Here is a 24,124-nt window from a genome sequence, read left to right as displayed (position 1 = left end):
GCTCCTAAAAAAACATTGGGATTCACAAAGCCCCAGTTTGGTGCCTAGGCACCCCTGTACAATGAACAGGGAGAGACAAGGGCCTTAGAATAGGATTCACAAAAGTCAGCATGCTAGCTGGTTCCTCGCCTAAGATAGCCAGTGGGAGATGCCAAGCTGAGGAGTGTGTAGAAAGCCCCCTGTCTTGGAGATAGGCACCGAAGTCCAGGCTGCAGGAAGGTGCCTCCCCCTGCTTTGGATTTTCAACTACAAAACCCTCTCTTAGCATTAGGCGATACTCTGTGTTAGCAAGAAGTGGCAGCAGGCTGCACTCTCTCATAACTCTTAGCCCAGTGGTTAGAGTACTCACTTGGGATGTTGGAGACCACTGGTTCAAGTTCCCATCTGCAGCTGAGGGTGAGAAGGGACCTGAACAGGATTCTGCCACCTCCAAGGTGAGTGCCCTAACCATGGAGCTCTGGGCTATTGTGATGCATAGCTCCCTCAGTCACCCTGTTGAAGCTGTTCCACTGGATAAATAAGGAAAGAATAGTTAGACCACAGAGAGAAAGCAAGCATGAGAATGACTCTGTAAGCCTGGTAGTTGGAGCATTCACTGGAGACGTGGCAAATCCCTATTCAAATTCCTTCCCTCCCTGAGATGGGGACTTGAACCAAGGGTCTCCCATGTCCCAGGTGAGTATTCTAAACACTGGGCTAAAAGTTATGAGGAAGGTCCTGCTCACCCTGGCCATTTTGTGTAAGTTCAGCTATAGGAATCTGATCCAGTAGGCGAGCTCAGAACTCACCTACCTTATTGGGCCCCACAGGCGACGAAGGCAGAGAAATGCCTATCTTTCCCCAGTTCATGACTTGTTCTGGGGCTTAGGCATCCATATGCTTGGTATGGGGCTGCAGTGTGCATGCTCAGAGGCTGAAACACAGGCATTTAGGAACTTTTACTGCAAAAATGTAGGCACCAAGTGAGTTTAGGCATCAACAGGGCTTGCAGGCAGCTGAGCAGGGGATTTGTGAATCCTGGTGGGTCCAGGTTCTGGGATCTAGACACATAAGTCCTTTGGTGAATATAGCCCCTAAGGCCTAATTTTTCAAAGTATCTAGCATTTTTATATCACTATATATGTTTGAAGCAGAACTCCAGTCAACTTCAGTTCCAGCTGTGAGCATCTAGCACTCCTGCAAATCAGCTCCCAGGTTTTTCAAGTTGGGCACTCGGAAATGAGCAATACACCATTCGTGGCCACCTCTGAAAATTCTAGTTTAAGCAACTTGTCCAGCAGCACATAGGAACACAGTGGCAGAGTCAGGGATAGAATGCAGCTGTTCAGCATGGCGTTCAGTTGCTTTAATCACATAACCATCCTTTCCGTTCTGGAGTTTCCTGCCTCATGCACTAGACATCTTCCAACATCTGCAGCAAATGAAGCAACCGTCCTACGGACAACAGCCTCATTGACTACACCACCCTGGGCAAGGTCCATCCTGTGCTGTGAATGAGGTGGAATTCCTGTGCAAAAACAATGCTAAAATGGCACATTTCCCATTGACTTCAGTGGAGCCAGGATTTCACTCTGTATCATAATGGATATGCACAAAGGGGCTGAATTAAGGTTGCACAGGCAAATTTAATTCTGGCATTTCCTAGCTTTTGAGTGCTTGACTTGACAACCTTAACTTTCTTTTAAGTAACAATTTTTTGGATGTAAATGGATCTCCATTATGCAATTTCAAATATCCAGAAGCAATTATTAAAGCAAGTGAACTGCAACATTCAGGTAGATAACAAGTCTACCTATAGGCTGTCTAATAATTATAATAAGTCTACATGTAGACTTATTAAAATGGGAGTTGGATGCCTAATGAAATGGGAGTTGGATGTCTTCTCTGAAAATCTCACTCATAATACATAGAAAAACCACTGAGATAAAATATTTACCAAATACACAGAGTAGCTCCTTACCTGAGAGGCTGGAAGAGCTCTTTGTCAGGAATATAATATGCTTCATAACTTGTTTTTCAAACAAGAAAACCAATTTTTAAAAACAACCTCTCATTAAATGGCATTAAAACTATGACACAGGTGGAAAAAAGTCAGGAATTTGGAAGTGAATCTGATTGTGTATCCTTAACTTAGACCACTGGGCCTTTTGTTCACCTCAGAGTGAGTTCAGGACAGAGCATAAGCCTTAAATTTGGATTTCATCACTTTGTGTAAGAACCTGTGAAAGGAACAAAAAACAATGGGCCAAATTTTGCTCTCAGCTGCATAGGTGAAACTCCTACTGAAGTCAGTGGAAGCTTTATCCATGTAAAGCAGGATTTACCCTGAAAGGTATAGAACTGGTGATATACCATGTAGTGTCTGAGTATAGCTTGGCACTAGGCATTAAGGATTTACTGACTTAACACTTGACTTGTTCATCCTTCTTAGAACATTCCTATGACATCATCTTTTGATGCTCTCATTGATTAACTTTCTGATTCCCTCAGTCTGAAGCATTTTATCTGAGGCTTTTGTGGAGTGCTAAATTAAATGAATAGTTTAGTGACAAACCAATTGGAATTAATCAATTGAGTAAAACAACTGCACTAAGCATGTGTATGTGAGGCGGGATTTGAGGCAGTTTTATACTTATTAGAAGTGGAGAGCTGCAGCTGCTGCATATGTTGATGGAAATAGAGATAATGAGCAGCTAATTTGTGAGTTTATCTGGACACAGGTGTAGCACTGTTCCGATGTAAATGGTATGTCAAGAGCAACTGCGTATGTTGTCTCTATCCAGTGTAATTGGCTGAAATTGGTCAAATATCTAATGAAAAGCATAATTTTGTGTCTTAACTGATGAAAAATGGCACAAGTCATGAACATGAACAGCGGAAAGGAGGTAGAACAATTAAAAGAGGAACTGTGTGTGGGAACCCAAAGCTGTAATTATAAACCATTGTAATAAACAGCTATATTTGAAAGTGTAATGTATTAAAGTTATGTGTTAATTTTACCTTTTCTGCTAACTGACACTTCTTTATGCATAACCTGTTTGTTACTGAAGGCTAATGAAATCCACATCTTCTGTTTACAAATAGTAGGAAGGAACATTGCTAACAAAGGTCTCATTTATGTTATTTTAGCAGTCATTAAACCCTTAAGGCCAGATAGAAAGGAAACAAAAGATCCTTTCCTGCACAGGAAGAATAGTCATTTGGAAGGATCAAGAAACATGATCCACACAAACTGGATTTCAAAACAGTTTGAACTACCCTGGACTTTTTAAGAGGCTGGTTTTCTCAAAGAGCAGAAAGACTTCCTGGGGCTGGAGATACACGTTCTTACTACCTCTTTACTCATTTGCCTGATCCTGCCCAAACTGTGACTCTGGCTGTGGTAGGACGAGCAGGAGCTACTTGCCCAATATGCCCCATTACAAGCAAGTGGGCAGGGAGGGGGCAGAGAGAGGGAATGGGGAGTAATAAGTGTCCTGATTTTACCTCCTCTCCCCAACTTATTCCTAAACCCAAGTAGCTACCCAGGCACACAGGGTACTTCCTCACAAAATGGAGTGAAGTTACTCCATCCTTGAAGCTGGGAATGAATTCGGACTCTGAGACAATTCCCCTTGTGGTCTACTCCTGGAGCACGCAGCTATGGTCTGTCCCTTATCCGGGTCAGATCATAAAATGATAATCTAGGCCACAGGAATTAATTTAATTTTTTCCCTGAAAGGTCCTCCTGCCCCTGCTAGAGCCCTAAGGATCCTCCCATATTTAATCAGTCAGCAGGTTAAAAGGTTGTTCTGTAAATTATTTCCAGTTTCATTGTTTGCCATCTGGATGAACCATGTGTATTTTTATTCTCAAATACAACTATTAGCTTAATTGTTCAGTAAAATATTTGTAACACAGCAATGCAATCTTGTGCATATTTAATCAACTGAACCATAAAAAGAAATCGTAGCAATGTTTAATGTACACATAATATTTCTATTTCTATCTCTCTGCTTCTCTATCCACAAAGAAATATGAAAGCTATCCAATTATTTTTGAAAGAGCTTTAGCTTCCACACCACATGTTATCACATTTTTCCTTAATATAGTGCTTGATGTCTGAACTTCTGAGCAGCACCAAATACCATTTCCTAACACTTTGTAGGCATTTTAAACGATGAAATTCTTTCTATCCCAAAATGTAATGTGAGAATACATCTATTGCTTTCACTGCAAAAGAACTGAGTGAATTTGCTTATCTCCAGTAATCGAGACCCTTTGCTGATTCTTACTGAATTTTGATTTACTGAGTCAGCAAGTAAATAATGAAAAAAAATTAAGAATACTTCATCATAAAAGGTGTTTTGGTCATTTATTTTCACAAGTGAATAGCAGTTTAGTTAAATGTTTTATGATAACCCTCCATAGCGTACTATTAAATGTACTGCAGTTTAGTTTATAAAAGGAGTGAACGCTTAGTAATAAGAAACCTTACTACCTGACAGCAAAATGAGACCTGTGGGTATTTAAAAACAATTACTGAGTTTGCAAAATAGTGAAGTAAGAATTGGTGAGGTTCTGTATTACTTACTCCATCCCCAATTGAGCGGCTCTTTTTGCAAGGTTGGTAGTTTTGATGACCATTAGAAATGGACGATAAATTAAAACCCTAAACCCAAATACTCAAACTTTGGGGAAATGTGGATCTGGATCCACACCTCACAACTGGGCCTCCTTCTCTAGTGAACCATACCAAATTCCTGGGTCTGATCACCTCAAAACATTGGATAAGTTCAGGTGTGGATCCAAACTTTGAGGCTTGATTCCAGTATGCACTTGCTAGTGAATAAAGGAGAAAAGGTTTCTTTGCTTTATGTATCCCCATCTTATTTATATTCAAGAGAGTGTTTCATAGGGACTTGATTCAGAGACACAAAGTAGAAAGAAAGTTAAGAATGATCCAGTGGGAAGTGTGTTTCAAATAACAATCATTTCTCTCTTTAAAGGAATAGAGCCATCACAGTTCCCAATATCCCATTAACAGATGTCAGTACTTTGATCCTAACCTGGTGTTGCACTGGATACTGTTGGCCACAGCTGTTCAGGTCCTCCCGGCCCTCCTCGTAAGACTCCTGCTTCCTCCATGTGCACAGCACTGAATAAACAAGCATACGGATTAAATTACATAGTTCCCATCTGACCTGTTTTTGTTCAACATTCCCTTTTCTGGTTACTTTTCCAAAGTCACAGTTGTTCTTTGTTGCACCAGGGCTAATGCAACATTGCATCATGCTAGCAGATTCTGCTAATGCATTATTAAAGCATCTATCATATCAATCCTGCAACAACTGCAAAAATTGTCTTTGGTTATTATTTGAATGTTGCAACATAATTCCATGCAGTTCATATCAGACACAAATATTATCTCCAGAGGATGGTTTGTTTTCATGAATGTGATGTGAAATCACTAACACTGCAAGGAAGTCATGTAGCCCCAGATTCTCAAAGGTACTTAGGTGCCTAACTTCCACTGAAATAGAAAAAAGAAAAGGAGTACTTGTGGCACCTTAGAGACTAACCAATTTATTTGAGCATAAGCTTTCGTGAGCTACAGCTCACTTCATCACGAAAGCTTATGCTCAAATAAATTGGTTAGTCTCTAAGGTGCCACAAGTACTCCTTTTCTTTTTGCGAATACAGACTAACACGGCTGCTACTCTGAAAACTGAAATAGAAGGTAGGTGCCTAAATACTTCTGAGGACCTGGGCCCTAATCCATATCATGTTTGTAATGTCTTAGCAGTGAAGTAAATAGTGAAAGTCAGTTCTGGGCTTCTTTCAGCATGCGATTATCAGTCACTCTTCTACAGTAAATATTCCAATGCAATTTATAGTACCTGATGCTGATTACCGTATGCTTTTGGCAAGCAATTTTGAAGGGAGAAATTAGGTGTCACAAACTACAGAAACCACACAATATTATGTTTTATACAGTGTCAAATGATGAACAGTCTGCCATGAGACCAGTAAATTTAATCGTTGAACATTGTCTAGCTCTGAACTCATAAGGAGACGATGGGGGGAGGGAGGCGCGGAATAGATGCCTGATATCTTAAAATGAAAAAAGTAGATATCTGTTTTTTTAAAATGAGCTCACCCTTTTCACTTATCATGCAAGTTACTTCAGGCAAAATCCTGAAGTAGCCCCTGTTCCACCTGTATGCAGGCAAGGCTCCCACTGATTTCAAGAAGTGTTCTGTTTCAGTTTGGACCGAAAGAAGTTTCTAAAACTTGGTCAATTTATTTCTCAGTGTTAATGGGCAAGATTTTTAAAACTGGGAGCTCAATACTGCAAGACTGTAATTCGTCTTGACACTTTCCAAATGATTTTGATCTGTATGATATTTAAACTTGATTTAACTAAGGAAAATCAAAATTCATATTGATTAGAAAAGGTATTTTTTAGTTAAAAGGGCATTTCAAATATTTTATGTACAGTTATTTTACATTGTATTTGCTGTAATAGTCTCCACAGAAACATGAAAATACATTTTAATTCCCTCAAATCTATGTTTCTTTGTTTTCAGCAAATGATTTCCCCTCTGAGTTTCTAGTGTCACTTGAAATTACCATGGCCTTTTTATTTATTTCTAAATTTGTTATCTGGTCCTATTGATAAAGTCAGAATAGATCTGAGAATAAGACTGGTTAGTTAATTTGCTAAGACACAGAGACCAAAGATATTATTTTATCTAGGTCCTACACAGACAGCATTATTTTACTCCTTTTTAAATTTACTGAGGAGCAAATTATAGTAAGGCAAATTTGGGATCTAAGGCTGAGATTTCTAAAGGAGTCTAAGGTGGGCATCTAACTCATGAAGGTTTCCTTGGAAATCTCAACCTGATATGCTTGTCAATGCCATTTTAACTTTGTTAAACACCTTAAATGTACCACGTGGTTAATAAACTCCTGCAGCAGTGGTACACTTTTATGGTAATGAGAGGTAGTGAGATAGAAAACTATTCATGCTGCATACAATCTATTTAAATTTATCAGAGTGGATGATAACAGGAAGCTTTAATGTGAATGAAGAGTGTATAATCAGTTAAATAATTCAATAATTGTAGCAATCAGGCATTCATAGTAAATGTATAAAGAAGCATGAGGTAAAAAACATGAATGCATAGACCAAACACTAATATAGTAATGAACAGCATAAAAGACAATTACAGTGAATCAGTAGAGCTGGTAGATATAATGCCTCAGAAGCAAAACTTGGGTGCTTCCCTCACAGCATGCAGATCTCACTAGCGTATGTCACCAGATGTACCAGATTGAAAGACAGTCTCCTTCACAAAGGGAGAAAGATATAAGCCCTTAAGAAGGGGAAGCACAGTACATACCTTTGTATTCCTGCTCTTAGGGATGCAGAATAACGCCAATCAGGATTGGGTTGTTTTGGCTGCAGAAACAAAGAGAACAAAATCTGTATTAATTTGTATTAAAACATATTTTAAAATCTATGCAGCTGAATACAGGCTCTTCTCCAGAGTTTCTAAACATTTTCACATCTATTGTCAAATGGCTCCATAGAACTACTTACATTTTTTATGCATTCAGAGCTGCCAAATCTCCCAGTAAATCTAAAGACACTTTTGTCTGAGTGCACTTAGGTCACCGAATATGGAGTTAAATGTTTATATACCAAGACTTTGGATTGTGAGGGTTAATGTGGGGAAGGAGGTTATTTTTGTAAATTGGGGGGCTATTATTTTGCCCATGTTCAGAAAAATCCTGGCCATAGGAGAAGATGATTATTGCTGGAAAAGAAAAGAAATAATTTGCTGGTTTCCCCGATAAAACTAGGCCACTTATGCTCTTACCCTGGAATGTATCCATCTGTACATATACAAAATGCAGCCCCCCTGTGAAGAATACATTGGGGCCAGTTTGCTTGCTGTGAGTTTTCTGCTGGGGTTAGTGGACTGCAGAGGACTGCACTAGATTGTATCAGACTCGCAGGCTGCAGCAGGTTTTTACTGAAGGCAGACATGTTCTTTCATAAGACCAAGAGCTGCTACATTTTCCACACTGATAAAAAGGCATAAAAACATGAAGAAAAAAATAGAGAGCAATACCCTTCAACCAGTACATCTCAGCACACGCTGACCTGCTACAGCATGACTTGCTATGTAAGGGTTGCCTGAGAAATTCCTGATTGATTACAAGTTGCTCCAGAAAATGTTAACACCACTTTTCTTGCAGTGCACTGCATACAATAGCAACATTCATAATAATTTAAAATTATAGGCAACATTTTCAAACGAGGGTGCCTAAATCAGGCACCTAAATATTTAAGCAGCTAAGCAGCTTAATTTTCAGAGGTGCTGAGCATTGATTTCAATTGTAGCTGCAGGTGCTCAGCACATTTAAATATTGTGACACTTTTTTGATGGCCAATTGTGCATGTAGGTGTCTAATGTTAGGCATCCAAGTTCGAAAATGTTAGAGTATAGACATAATGAATTACATTCATACTTGATGTGTCTTGTACAGTGGCCAATACCCAAATAATACATGCTAGTAATGGTGTAATTCTACTGAAGTCACTGGAGGTAGACTAGAAGTGAATTTGGTCCCATTACTTTTAAAAATGTGTTGAATACCCTAAATTATTTAAAGGCAGCTTTGTCCTTGCCCTTGGGATTCACAGTGTGCTCTTCTCTAGATCAATAAGTTTTACACAAATAAAGATATAGCAATAATGATATGCACCATCTTTCTATCTGGCTATCTCAATAGTTATAAGGCCCCCGTCACTATCTGAGTTTGAGGAGCTATTTGGTACTCTGCATTGTAGCATTCTTCACAGCCTGATATACACAAAAGAGAAATTCCACCCATTGCAACAAAATATTAAACATCTGTGCTAGTAACTACCTTCACGTTTAAACCCAGTCTCTGTGCCCAGTTTCTGCTGGGCTGAGTTGTGAAAAAGACAATTATGGCTCCAAGATTCTCTGACTGTACTTGTAATGAAGTAAAAATCTTAAATGAATCCACATGTTCCATAGAATCTCTATGGATAGTAATTCCATGCTATAATAAGAATATAACAGTAGGGATCTATTATCGACCACCTGACCAGGACAGTGATAGTGATGATGAAATGCTAAGGGAGATTAGAGAGGCTATCAAAATAAAGAACTCAATAATAGTGGGGGATTTCAATTATCCCCATATTGACTGGGTACATGTCACCTTAGGACAAAATGCAGAGACAAAATTTCTCGATACTTTGAATGACTGCTTCTTGGAGCAGCTGGTACAGGAACCCACAAGGGGAGAGGCAATTCTCAATCTAGTCCTGAGTGGAGTACAGGATCTGGTCCAAGAGGTAACTATAACAGGACCACTTGGAAATAGTGACCATAATATAAAAACATTTAACATTCCTGTGGTGGGAAGAACACCTCAACAGCCCAACACCGTGGCATTTAATTTCAGAAAGGGGAACTATACAAAAATGAGGAGGTTAGTTAAACAGAAATTAAAAGGTACAGTGACTAGAGTGAAATCCCTGCAAGCTGCATAGACACTTTTCAAAGACACCATAACAGAGGTCCAACTTACATGTATACCCCAAATTAAAAAACACAGTAAAAGAACTAAAAAAGAGCCACCATGGATTAACAACCATGAAAAAGAAGCAGTGAGAGATAAAAAGGCATCTTTTAAAAAGTGGAAGTCAAATCCTAGTGAGGGAAATTGAAAGGAGCATAAACACTGCCAAATTAAGTGTAAAAATGTAATAAAAAAAGCCAAAAAGGAGTTTGAAGAACAGCTAGCCAAAAACTCAAAAGATAATAACAAAATGTTTTTTAAGTACATCAGAAGCAGGAAGCCTGCTAAACAACCAGTGGGGCCCCTGGACGATCGAGATATAAAAGGAGAACTTAAAGACGACAAAGTCATTGCAGAGAAACTAAATGAGTGCTTTGCTTCAGTCTTCACAGCTGAGGATGTTAGCAAGATTCCCAAACGTGAGCCGTCCTTTGTAGGTGACAAATCTGAGGAATTGTCACAGATTGAAGTCTCACTAGAGGAGGTTTTGGAATTAATTCATAAATTTAACAGTAACATGTCACCAGGACCAGATGGCATTCATCCAAGAGTTCTGAAAGAACTCAAATGTGAAATTGCGGAACTATTAATTATGTTTTGTAACCTGTCCTTTAAATCAGCTTCTGTACCCAATGACTGGAAGACAGCTAATGTAACGCCACTACTTAAAAAGGGCTCTAGAGGTGATCCCCGCAATTACAGACCGGTAAGTCTAACGTCAGTACTGGGCAAATTAGTTGAAACAATAGTAAAGAATAAAATTGTCAGACACATAGAAGAACATAAATTGTTTGGCAAAAGTCAACATGGTTTCTGTAAAGGGAAATCATGTCTTACTCATCTATTAGAGTTCTTTGAAGGGGTCAACAAACACGTGGACAAGGGGGATCCAGTAGACATAGCCCTGGTCTACACTAGGACTTTAGGTCGAATTTAGCAGCGTTAAATCGATGTAAACCTGCACCCGTCCACACGATGAAGCCCTTTATTTCGACTTAAAGGGCTCTTAAAATCGATTTCCTTACTCCACCCTTGACAAGTGGATTAGCGCTTAAATCGGCCTTGCTGGGTCGAATTTGGGGTACTGTGGACACAATTCGACGGTATTGGCCTCCGGGAGCTATCCGAGAGTGCTTCATTGTGACCGCTCTGGACAGCACTCTCAACTCAGATGCACTGGCCAGGTAGACAGGAAAAGAACTGCGAACTTTTGAATCTCATTTCCTGTTTGGCCAGCGTGGCAAGCTGCAGGTGACCATGCAGAGCTCATCAGCAGAGGTGACCATGATGGAGTCCCAGAATTGCAAAAGAGCTCCATCATGGACTGAATGGGAGGTACGGGATCTGATCGCTGTATGGGGAGAGGAATCCGTGCTATCAGAACTCTGTTCCAGTTTTCGAAATGCCAAAACCTTTGTCAAAATCTCCCAGGGCATGAAGGACAGAGGCCATAACAGGGACCCGAAGCAGTGCCGCGTGAAACTTAAGGAGCTGAGGCAAGCCTACCAGAAAACCAGAGAGGCGAATGGCCGCTCCGGGTCACAGCCCCAAACATGCCGCTTCTATGATGAGCTGCATGCCATTTTAGGGGGTTCAGCCACCACTACCCCAGCCGTGTTGTTTGACTCCTTCAATGGAGATGGAGGCAACACGGAAGCAGGTTTTGAGGATGAAGAAGATGATGATGATGATGAGGTTGTAGATAGCTCACAGCAAGCAAGCGGAGAAACCGCTTTTCCTGTCAGCCAGGAACTGTTTGTCACCCTGGACCTGGAGCCAGTACCCCCCGAACCCACCCAAGGCTGCCTCCTGGACCCGGCAGGCGGAGAAGGGACCTCCGATGAGTGTACCTTTTAAAATACTATACATGGTTTAAAAGCAAGCATGTGAAAGGATTACTTTGCCCTGGCATTCGCGGCTCTCCTGGATGTACTCCCAAAGCCTTTGCAAAAGGTTTCTGGGGAGGGCAGCCTTATTGCGTCCTCCATGGTAGGACACTTTACCACTCCAGGCCAGTAACACATACTCGGGAATCACTGTACAACAAAGCATTGCAGTGTATGTTTGCTGGCGTTCAAACAACATCCGTTCTTTATCTCTCTGTGTTATCCTCAGGAGAGTGAGATATCATTCATGGTCACCTGGTTGAAATAGGGTGCTTTTCTTCAGGGGACACTCAGAGGAGCCCGTTCCTGCTGGGCTGTTTGCCTGTGGCTGAACAGAAATGTTCCCCGCTGTTAGCCACGGGGAGGGGAGAGGGTTGAGGGGGTAGCCACGCGGTTGGGGGGAGACAAAATGCGACCTTGTAACGAAAGCACATGTGCTATGTATGTAATGTTAACAGCAAGGTTTACCCTGAAAGAGTGTAGCCACTGTTTTATAAAATGTGTCTTTTTAAATACCGCTGTCCCTTTTTTTTTCTCCACCAGCTGCATGTGTTTCAGTGATCACAGGATCTTCTCCTTCCCAGAGGCTAGTGAAGATTAGAAAGAAAAAAAACCGCACTTGTGATGAAATGTTCTCTGAGCTCATGCTGTCCTCCCACACTGACAGAGCACAGACGAATGCGTGGAGGCAAATAATGTCAGAGTGCAGGAAAGCACAAAATGACCAGGAGGAGAGGTGGCAGGCTGAAGAGAGTAAGTGGCGGGCTGAAGACAGGGCTGAAGCTCAAATGTGGCAGGAGCGTGATGAGAGGAGGCAGGATTCAATGCTGAGGCTGCTGGAGGACCAAACCAGTATGCTCCAGTGTATGGTTGAGCTGCAGCAAAGGCAGCTGGAGCACAGACTGCCACTACAGCCCCTGTGTAACCAACCGCCCTCCTCCCCAAGTTCCATAGCCTCCACACCAAGACGCCCAAGAACGCGGTGGGGGGGCCACCGGCCAACCAGCCACTCCGCCACAGAGGATTGCCCCCAAAAAAGAAGGCTGGCATTCAATAAATTTTAAATTGGTAGTCATCCCCCTATTTGTGTGATGAATGAATAATGAATGCATGAATGTGAAGCAACAATGACTTTATTGCCTCTGCAAGCAATGATCGAAGGGAGGAGGGGAGGGTGGTTAGCTTACAGGGAAGTAGAGTGAACCAAGGGGCGGGGGGTTTCATCAAGGAGAAACAAAGAGAACTTTCACACCATAGCCTGGCCCTTCATGAAACTGGTTTTCAAAGCTTCTCTGATGCGTACCGCACCCTCCTTTGCTCTTCTAACCGCCCTGGTGTCTGGCTGCGCGTAACCAGCAGCCAGGGGATTTGCCTCAACCTCCCACCCCGCCATAAACGTCTCCCTCTTACTCTCACAGATATTGTGGAGCACACAGCAAGCAGTAATAAGAGTGGGAATATTGGTTTCGCTAAGGTCTAAGCGAGTCAGTAAACTGCGCCAGCGCGCCTTTAAACGTCCAAATGCACATTCTACCACCATTCGGCACTTGCTCAGCCTGTAGTTGAACAGCTCCTGACTACTGTCCAGGCTGCCTGTGTATAGCTTCATGAGCCATGGCATTAAGGGGTAGGCTGGGTCCCCAAGGATACATATAGGCATTTCAACGTCCCCAACAGTTATTTTCTGGTCTGGGAATAAAGTCCCTTCCTGCAGCTTTTGAAACAGACCAGAGTTCCTGAAGATGCAAGCGTCATGTACCTTTCCCGGCCATCCCACGTTGATGTTGGTGAAACGTCCCTTGTGATCCACCAGAGCTTGCAGCACTATTGAAAAGTACCCCTTGCGGTTTATGTACTCGCCGGCTTGGTGCTCCGGTGCCAAGATAGGGATATGGGTTCCGTCTATGGCCCCACCACAGTTAGGGAATCCCATTGCAGCAAAGCCATCCATTATGACCTGCACATTTCCCAGGGTCACTACCCTTGATATCAGCAGATCTTTGATTGCGTGGGCTACTTGTATCACAGCAGCCCCCACAGTAGATTTGCCCACTCCAAATTGATTCCCAACTGACCGGTAGCTGTCTGGCGTTGCAAGCTTCCAGAGGGCTATCGCCACTCGCTTCTCAACTGTGAGGGCTGCTCTCATCTTGGTATTCAAGCGCTTCAGGGCAGGGGAAAGCAAGTCACAAAGTTCCATGAAAGTGCCCTTACGCATGCGAAAGTTTCGCAGCCACTGGGAATCGTCCCAGACCTGCAACACTATACAGTCCCACCAGTCTGTGCTTGTTTCCAGAGCCCAGAATCAGCGTTCCACAGCATGAACCTGCCCCATTAGCACCATGATGCGTGCATTGGCAGGGCCCATGCTTTCAGAGAAATCTGTGTCCATGTCCTGATCACTCACGTGACCGCGCTGACGTCGCCTCCTCGCCCGGTATCGCTATGCCAGGTTCTGGCGCTGCATATACTGCTGGATAATGCGTGTGGTGTTTAATGTGCTCCTAATTGCCAAAGTGAGCTGAGCGGCCTCCATGCTTGTCTTGGTATGGCGTCCGCACAGAAAAAAGGCGTGGAACGATTGTCTGCCGTTGCTCTGATGGAGGGAGGGGCGACTGACGACACGGCTTACAGGGTTGGCTTCAGGGAGCTAAAATCAACAAAGGGGGTGGCTTTACATCAAGGAGTATTTCAGGCAGAACTTCACGGAGGGTTCCAATAAGAAATAGTGCACCTAAGTTATTGTTCTTATTGGAACAAGGAGGTTACTCTGGCCTCTTATTGATACATGGCTAGATTTACCTCGCTGCACCTTCTCTGTGAGTGACTGCAGTGTGACCTAGAGGAATGAGTCCCCTAGACGGGGGTGGGGGGGGAAGCAAATGAGTACAAAACAAATCTGGTCTATTTCTTGTTTTGATCCACTCCATCTATCTTTTACATCTTTGGCTGGCAGCAGACGGTGCAGAAGGACTGCATGCCATCCACATCTCATGGCTGCCCGGCAGAAGATGATGCAATGGGACTGCTAGCAATCCGTATTGCCTGCTGCTCACCATAAGATGGTTCAATAGGACTGACTGCAGGACTAAAGAGAATGACCTGGTCAAGTCACTCCATATTTAGTCCCTGTGCCCATGTCTGCCCAGGCGCTCCTGGCCGACGTGGCCAGGAGCACCTCGGACATGACGATGATGGCTACCAGTCGTACTGTACCGTCTGCTGCCACAAGGCAAGGGGTTGATGCTGCTATGTAGCAATGCAGTACCATGTCTTCCAGCACCCAGGAGACATACGGTGACGGTTACCTGAGCGGGCTCCATGCTTGCCGTGGTAAGGCGTCTGCACAGGTAACTCAAGAAAAAAGGTGCGAAACAATTGTCTGCCCTTGCTTTCACGGAGGGAGGGAGGGAACGGGGGCCTGACGATATGTACCCAGAATCACCCGCGACAATGTTTTAGCCCCATCAGAGTGCTCCATTGTGACTGCTCTGGACAGCACTCTCAACTGAGATACACGATTTTTTGCCGTTGCTCTGACGCAGGGAGGGGCAACTGATGACACGGCTTACAGGGTTGGCTTCAGGGAGCTAAAATCAACAAAGGGGGTGGCTTTACATCAAGGAGTATTTCAGGCAGGACTTCACGGAGGGTTCCAATAAGAAATGGTGCACCTAAGTTATTGTTCTTATTGGAACAAGGAGGTTACTCTGGCCTCTGATTGATACATGGCTAGATTTACCTTGCTGCACCTTCTCTGTGAGTGACTACAGTGTGACCTAGAGGAATGAGTCCCCTAGACAGGGGAGGGGGGGAAGCAAATGAGTAAAAAACAAATCTGGTCTATTTCTTGTTTTGATCCACTCCACCTATCTTTTACATCTTTGGCTGGCAGCAGACGGTGCAGAAGGACTGCATGCCATCCACATCTCATGGCTGCTCGGCAGAAGGTGGTACAGTACGACTGCTAGCCATCCTCATCTCTTGCCTGCCCGGCAAAAGATGGTACAGTACGACTGCTAGCAATCCGTATCGCCTGCCTGATCACCATAAGACGGTTCAGTAGGACTGACTGCAGGACTAAAGAGAATGACCTGGTCAAGTCACTCCAAATTTAGTCCCTGTGCCCATGTCTGCCCAGGCGCTCCTGGCCGACATGGCCAGGAGCACCTCGGACATGACGATGATGGCTACCAATCATACTGTACCGTCTGCTGCCACAAGGCAAGGGGTTGATGCTACTTTGTAGCAATGCAGTACCGCGTCTGCCAGCAGCCAGGAGACATACGGTGACGGTTACCTGAGCGGGCTCCATGCTTGCCATGGTAAGGCGTCTGCACAGGTAACTCAGGAAAAAAGGCGCGAAACGATTGTCTGCCCTTGCTTTCACGGAGGGAGGGAGGGAACGGGGGCCTGACGATATGTACCCAGAACCACCCGCAACAATGTTTTAGCCCCATCAGGCATTGGGATCTCAACCCAGAATTCCAATGGGCAGCGGAGACTGCGGGAACTGTGGGATAGCCACCCACAGTGCAATGCTCCGGAAGTCGACTCTAGCCTCGGTACTGTGGAAGCACTCCGCCAAGTTAATGCACTTAATGCACTTAGAGCATTTTCTGTGGGGACACACACACTCGAATATATAAAACCGATTTCTAAAAAACCGACTTCTATAAATTCGACTTAATTCCGTAGTGTAGACATTCTCATAGTGTACTTAGATTTCCAGAAAGCCTTTGACAAGGTCCCTCACCAAAGGCTCTTACATAAATTAAGTTGTCATGGGATAAGAGGGAAGATTCATGGATTGAGAACTGGTTAAAAGACAGGGAACAAAGGGCAGGAATAAATGGTAAATTTTCAGAATGGAGAGGGGTAACTAGTGGTGTTCCCCAAGGGTCAGTCCTACGACCAATCCTATTCAACTTATTCAGAAATGATCTGGAGAAAGGGGTAAACAGTGAGGTGGCAAAGTTTGCAGACGATACTAAACTGCTCAAGATATTTAAGACCAAAGCAGACTGTGAAGAACTTCAAAAAGATCTCACAAAACTAAGTGATTGGGACACAAAATGGCAAATGAAATTTAATGTGGATAAATGTAAAGTAATGCACACTGGAAAAAATAACCCCAGCTATACATACAATATGATGGGGGCTAATTTAGCTACAACTAATCAGGAAAGAGATCTTGGAGTCATCATGGATAGTTCTCTGAAGACGTCCACGCAGTGTGCAGTGGCAGTCAAAAAGGCGAACAGGATGTTAGGAATCATTTAAAAAGGGATAGAGAATAAGACAAAGAATATCTTATTGCCTTTATATAAATCCATGGTACGCCCACATCTTGAATACTGCGTACAGATGTGGAACCCTCATCTCAAGAAAGATATACTGGAATTAGAAAAGGTTCAGAGAAGGGCAACTAAAATGATTAGGGGTTTGGAATGGGTCCCATATGAGGAGAGATTAAAGTGACTAGGACTTTTCAGCTTGGAAAAGAGGAGACTAAGGGGGGATATGATAGAGGTATATAAAATCATGAGTGGTTTGGAGAAAGTGAATAAGGAAAAGTTATTTACTTGTTCCCATAATATACGAACTAGGGGCCACCAAATGAAATTAATGGGCAGCAGGCTTAAAACAAATAAAAGAAAGTTTTCTTCACACAGCGCACAGGCAACCTGTGGAACTCCTTGCCTGAGGAGGTTGTGAAGGCTATGACTATAACAGGGTTTAAAAGAGAACTAGATAAATTCAGGGAGGTTAAGTCCATTAATGGGTAAGGAATGGTGTCCCTAGCCTCTGTTTGTCAGAGGTTGGAGATGGATGGCAGGAGAGAGATCACTTGATCATTACCTATTAGGTTCATTCCCTCTGGGGCACCTGGCATAGGCCACTGTCGGCAGACAGGATACTGGGCTGGATGGACCTTTGGTCTGACCCAGTATGGCCATTCTTATGTTCTTATGTTCTGGCCCTGGCCCTAGCCCCACTCAACTTTAAAGAAAAACTTTAGGACTGTTCTAAACTTCGTCAGCTGGTAGTGGTCCTCAAGGAACCATCCACCTACTAAGGAGTATCAGAAAACAACACACTCTTATCACAACTTTTCCCCATCCTGACATGCCTCCTACACCAAGACTGCAGGTGAGCAGATACATGAGCTGGCTATCCTGACTTTTCTTCTGTTGTGAAAGAACACCAAGGGAATTCTCAGCTCAGAAGACAGAGCTGATTTCCACTCTTTCTGCACCAGGAATGGAGTGGTTCAAAGAATCTCTGGTCCTTAGAGTGTCTGATCAAAAAGAGAGAGAAGCAGCATGAGGAACAGAATTCTTCCTATAGTCCTGGCCAAAAACCATATTAAGTTATAGTCATGGCTGAAAACTGGGGAATTCTCAAGGAAGCAGAGAAGGAAAGAAAGGCAAAAAAGGAGAGACTGTCTGTCACACTGCTACATTGGTTCACAACACTTGCATGTTTTCCTTCTCACCAATAAGGGCTAGAAACTTAGTTTATTTAAATTAAAGCTTTCATGCTGCAGATTATGAATCTGTCATGGAGACAGGATAAATTCATCAAGTAGGCTGCATCTGAGCCACACAACACCTTTGATTTAAATATAATATAAATTACAACCATGAAGTCAGTGTGGCATTCAAAAGGGTTATTGCTCCATCAGATACGCTTGCTGGAATAGTTTGCAACTGCCATAAGCCCTCTGTTTTTTCATTGTGTAGGTTGAGCAGAGTAGAGGTTGATCTGCCATATATTTGGAGGTTTCAGAGTAACAGCCGTGTTAGTCTTTATTCGCAAAAAGAAAAGGAGTACTTGTGGCACCTTAGAGACTAACCAATTTATTTGAGCATGAGCTTTCGTGAGCTACAGCTCACTTCATCGGATGCATACTGTGGAAACTGCAGAAGACATTATATACACAGAGACCATGAAACAATACCTCCTCCCACCCCACTCTCCTGCTGGTAATAGCTTATCTAAAGCAGGAGAGTGGGGTGGGAGGAGGTATTGTTTCATGGTCTCTGTGTATATAATGTCTTCTGCAGTTTCCACAGTATGCATCCGATGAAGTGAGCTGTAGCTCACGAAAGCTCATGCTCAAATAAATTGGTTAGTCTCTAAGGTGCCACAAGTACTCCTTTTCTTTTTGCATATATTTGCAGTGCATGGTAGATGACCCATACTGCCAGAGTGTACTGGGACACTGTAGATATATATAATATCCACATAGGTAATCTGGTGTGTATCATAAAGTCTCCAATCTACAGTGGAATGGAGGAGATGTAGTATTTAGCCCTTGTATGGATATTAAAATGCAAAATGTAATCTCTGCCTTTAGTGAGAAGGAATGGCAAAGGGCCAGGTTTCTGGTCCAGATGCAGTAGTTGTTTGGCATTTCACAGGGTTCAGTAACATATCAGAGTAGGGAACAGTAGGGCTCTACCACTTGTATTTAAAAGGCAGAAGGGGGAATTGTCTTTGGCCTACATAGGAGAGTGGGGATGGATATGGGGGCACATGTTAAGATGGTACTGGAACCTTAACTGTAAATGTTCTGACAGTCAAATATATATGAGTTGTTGAGTTTTTTAATTATAAAGCTGTTATTTTAATTAATTTGTCTGGGAATTTCCTTACTTTTTTAAGAACCTTCACAGGTCTGACTCAGCATGGGTATGGGTGGCAGAATCTAGTTCTTAGTTTTTATGACCATTTTTCTACCGCATGGGAGCAAACAGTGGCTCACATGAGAACGAACAGTCTTCCATTTCTTTGGGGCTGCTCTTGCTTAGTTTTACTGGACGCTGAAGGACTGGGTTTGAACATTGGATGACTGGGAGCTGTCAGTGATCTGCAGGAGACATGTTCATCATACTTTTATGCCATCATAAGCCAACATCCTGTAACTGGCAATGCTAGTGGGAGCAAAAGAAATCAATACCAACATCTTCTTTGCAGCATTAGCAGTAATAGGCTTCTCCTCTGGTCCTACTATCAGTCCTGCCTCCATAAGTACTCTTTGCCTTTGGTCCCAACAGAGAAGCCAGTTGAGGAGGCATATGACTTCAAAGCAGAATGTTGGGCAGCCAGGGCACGGAAAGTGAGTTTGAGGCATATGTCATAATGATTAATGTTAGTTGTTCAAGTGTGGAAACAGATAAGCCAGCCAATTTCCTATCTGCATTCCACAATGTACCCACAGCTTTATGAATTCTTATGTTCTGTATATCACTACAAGAGGAACCGAATGTTAAAAACAAATCAAATCCAGCATTAACACAGCCAAACTATATGTACAAGCAGACTGAAAACCAGCATCATGGTAACAAAGCTAAATATAAATATAGTGATGGGTAAAATCAGATGGTTCAAAGTTTGGATGTTTGGGCTGTTCCAAACACAATCCCCCTCCACCAAACAGGTCCTGTGACAGACTAGTACCACTTTCAAGCCCTAGCGAGGTCAAATGGACCAGAGTTTGGTAATGTGATATGGATCTTTTCATTTACAGATCACAAATTCAAATCTGCCCCTGCTGTATAGATAGTGACAGCTGTGAGCATCTCGGTGCTGCTTCATGGCCAACATGAAATTAGTTTGGTGGTCTTAGTACAATTCCCAGTGGACAGTTCACAAAAAATTATTGGCAATTGACAACTGATATCTTTTGCAGGGCTTGTCATAGGCCCTGTTGAGTGGAGGGAGGCTATGTCGTGACAGTCACCCCTACTTGATATTGTCTCATTGCAAGGAATGATTTGTGGCCCGCTACCCCACTCTGCCATCTTAGATATGATCTTAGACTGCACTCCCATCCAGTGTCTTTGCGAGGCCACAAGGCAGTGCCACTGGCAACAATCCTTTCTACTCCTCAATGGTCTTCAAGAAGAAGGGTGTGATGGGAAGCTTTCATCACACATGCAGTAGTAGGAAGCAGCCCAAAGCCATGCCCTGTTTCTGCCATCATCAGCTTTTCCTGTTTGGCTCAGAGAGAGCACATAAAAAGCAATGACTCCTTCTGAAAAACTGAATCAAAATTTATCGAGGTGTTTTTAATGGTGGACATCATCACAGAATCTGAGTGTCTCACCATAGTATCTTATGACTTCTAACCCTACAGAGCACATGGGGTATGTTCAACCATTCAGGGAACCAGAGGCTATACAAAGGGATTAATGTGTCCAGGCATAACCAACCAACACATTTTATGCTACCAAATGTGTGCAGTCATCCTAAAAACAAAACATGTTTATGCAAAATTTTACGACAATGTTTTAAAATAGCATAATGTTGATCCAATTTCACTAACATTTTAGCTGAATTACAAACAAATGTTAATGAAAAATCATTTTCCTTAGTTCTGATATGTTGACATCTCAGGTATTTGTTGCTTGAATTATGAGATTCATATGTACTCTGGGCCTGATTCAGTATTCACTGAAATCAAAAAAGCCCCCCTCCATTAACTACAACGGGTGTTGGCTCAAGCCCTGTTTGTGTGAATCAAACATTTACAAACAGTTAGCAAATGATGAGAGTGCTAAACACATCCCACTCTATTCCTATATTCACACAAATACTTAGTAGAATAACATACTATCTTCTTATCAAATATATCCACTTTGAAGCAATAAATAAAAGGCCTTTTAAAATCCTAGACCACTTACAGCCCAGTTTCCTTTCTGCTGAGAATATGTTGACAGTTGTGGGATTCATGGAGCTATTTCAGATTTCCTACTGTAAAATCTGAGAGTGATTATACAAAAATGCTCATACTAAATTCAACATAGAGAATAAACTATTTGTAGTCTAGCATTTGTTTATCGTTCCAGAAACTAGAATGAAAAGATAACAGAACAAAATTCAGTACAGAATATTTCCCCCTAACAATGAGCATTTGCATTCCTAACCCTAAGAAAACGAAAATGAAATTAACAGGTCAATGCTTCTTTAAAATATATTTATGAGTTCTGGTACAGTGAAAAACTGCTTTGTCTGCTTAATGTTAGATGCAAGTTTCTGCCAGCACAGCAGTTACCCTCAGCCTCACAGTTTGACTTCCCTGGAGCACAGAGCACTGACCCTGCATAGCAGAAAAGGAACTGGTGCTGCTTCTAACCAAAAGAACAAACATTTCTATTTAACCTTTCCAATGTCAGAGAGCCCAGAGAATTTCTTAAAGGCTTAAGTCCTTGAACTGAGATTGTAAGATATTCCAACATTAATACCTTTAAAGCCCTTGTGAGAAATCTCTTGGGAAGATTGCTTTGGACAATGCTATGTGTTTGCTAGATTTAGACACTTCAAAGCACACTTGAATCTAAAGAAATACCAAGATGTGTGAAACACATTTTTGTTTGATTTATTTCAAATGAATAGCACTCTGTCTTTGAAGCAGCCAACTGGGGATGGCACGGGGAGGGAGTAGTACTTCAGTGTGTATAAACAACCACAAAATGAATGAACTACTAGGATTTATCATTACTAATCTGCAGCTTCAATTTTTCCTCCAGAAGATACACAGTGCTTTATTTATTGAGGAACCTATATTTTACTGATCATCCAATGAGTGCACAAAATGGCATCAGAGGGAGGCCAATGCCCAGAACTGACAGTATATTTTTTCCATCAAGGATTCAGTATGCCAGTTGACAATTAATAATGTGCCACAGTGCATTTTTGCTAAGAATACTGAGTTAGACCAGATGCCCGTCTGATTGTTCATCCCTGCATCGAAGTGAAGAGGCTGCCATGGTATCCAAGATATAACGGACAGGTTTAGCTACACAGAGGGCATGAACAAGGTGGCAAAGATAAAAAGACAGCAGGGAACAGATATTACCAAGTGTCACTCAGCAATTCAATGGGTGTATGAGAGAAATGGACACTAGAATACATTATTAAAGTTTCAGAACGATGAGGATAAGTCATTTCTGAAAATGATAGGCAGCAATACCAGGGACCCAAGGGGTAGAATAGGATCGCTCCCCTCCACACCCTCACAGTCCACACCAGTAGACAGCCATACATGCTGGCTGTAACTTCACAGAATTCCAACAATGAAACCAAAATATTTTGCACAAGCTAATTTTATCCGTATGTAATTACCCTTTGCTGACTGCCCTGGTTCTCCAGTAGTGATGCTATAGCACCAGTCATTCATTAATCCAAGTATCTTGATCCTTGTCTCCAGTGCCACCAACAATCACTCCACTGCCTGCTAGTTTAAAGACTACTCACGCAAGTGCGAATATGTTTGATTTTTACAAAACAAACTTGATTGAGACTGAGATTCCATTTGAAATAACCATATAGGCCTGCAAAAGGGCCTAGGAGACAGTGAGCTGAACATTAGCAGAAGCATGAGCTGTCTTGAAGAAAAAGGACATTATCATTTACCATACCACAACTAACACATTAGTAGAATAGTACAGAAAAACCATATAGGACGCCACAGAGTTTCAGCTGATGCAAAGAAATCCCTAAACTTAATAGGCCAGTTACATCAATATAATTCCACTGATGGCAATGAAGTTACTCCTGATTTGCCTCAGAGTAAGTGAAAGAAGAATCTGTCTCTAATTTTAAATATAAAAAGAACCTGTGACACCCACACACACACACGTATCCTGGGCACAGAATTTTTTTTATCTGACTGCAGAATTAATGTATACAACATTTTAATATATGTGAAACCCAAGAAATATTTTCACTTATGGTAAATTCCACAGAAAGCCTGAGTAACTGGTGCAGCTTCTTATCATATTATAGTTAATTGATGATAACATCTGTCCCCAAGCCTTATTAGAAAAAAATATTTCTTTATAGATTGTCCAGTGGTAACAGTTACATTATATATCAATGTTGTAAGATGCCACAAGATGCAGTGATCCCTGCTAGTACACTTTATAGATGATGGGATGGGCCTTTCAAGAATTTACTATTGCTATAGAAACAAGCAAAATATGGTGTTTGGCATGTTTAATGAGACTAACAATGTCCATTAAAACCAGCATACCTTGACATTGTTAATCAGCGGATCACTTTTAACATGTGTATGTGGAGACTGAGTAATGGGGCAAAATATGTAAATTTGAAAGAGATAATCTGCTAAGAATTATTAACCTGTGAATTCAGTTATATGGCTCCATTGTCTCATGTGCATCTGACAATGACACAGGTTCTCTGCATTACAGCACCATAGGCAATTTTTGTAATGCAAGGCCTTAGGAAATTTCACTGAACTTGTGGAAAACAGTATCTAACAGAATTTCTTCTCTGTTTAAATCTTGCAAAACTAATAAGTAATTGCTTGCACTTCTGGATTCTGGTTCTTCACACAACTGAATATGTGGTAGATATTGTTTCATTCCGACATTAAAAACAGGAGTTAATAAATTTGTATTGTGTCTCTCTGCTATTGTACACCAACACTGGGGTTAGTAAGCTGTCTTTGCTTGACCTGCACAGTTCCTCAGAAATTGCTAATTCACTACATGCAATAGGATCTATCTCCTAAAGACATGATGGCAATCTATTACAAATTTCCGCTGTTTCTACATCTAAACCGAAGTCATTTTCAATTATCATCCATCTGTTTGCAC

The 24,124-nt window shown here is 42.1% G+C and overlaps 2 protein-coding genes across 18 annotated transcripts in view; both read right to left on the bottom strand.

Moving 5' to 3' along the window:
- Positions 1-24,124, bottom strand: part of LOC102934918 (protocadherin alpha-C2) — a 333,845-nt gene that overhangs the window by 70,791 nt on the left and 238,930 nt on the right. For all 17 annotated transcript variants that reach the window (XM_037907830.2, XM_043552617.1, XM_037907827.2 and 14 more), the window contains 2 exons: positions 7,389-7,447; positions 5,049-5,137 (listed from right to left, as the gene is read on the bottom strand). In XM_037907830.2, coding sequence (XP_037763758.2) covers positions 5,049-5,137; positions 7,389-7,447 — 148 coding nt within the window. The remainder of the gene's footprint in view (positions 1-5,048; positions 5,138-7,388; positions 7,448-24,124) is intronic.
- Positions 7,389-24,124, bottom strand: part of LOC119566981 (protocadherin alpha-5-like) — a 152,728-nt gene continuing 135,992 nt past the window's right edge. The window contains 1 exon segment of the mRNA XM_037907839.2: positions 7,389-7,447. The gene's annotated coding sequence lies outside the window, so the exon portion shown is untranslated.

Source organism: Chelonia mydas, chromosome 8 (assembly GCF_015237465.2).
Source record: "Chelonia mydas isolate rCheMyd1 chromosome 8, rCheMyd1.pri.v2, whole genome shotgun sequence".
NCBI lineage: Eukaryota > Metazoa > Chordata > Testudines > Cheloniidae > Chelonia > Chelonia mydas.
Note: the sequence above shows the minus strand (reverse complement) of the source record. Positions and strands in the feature narration are given on the sequence as shown.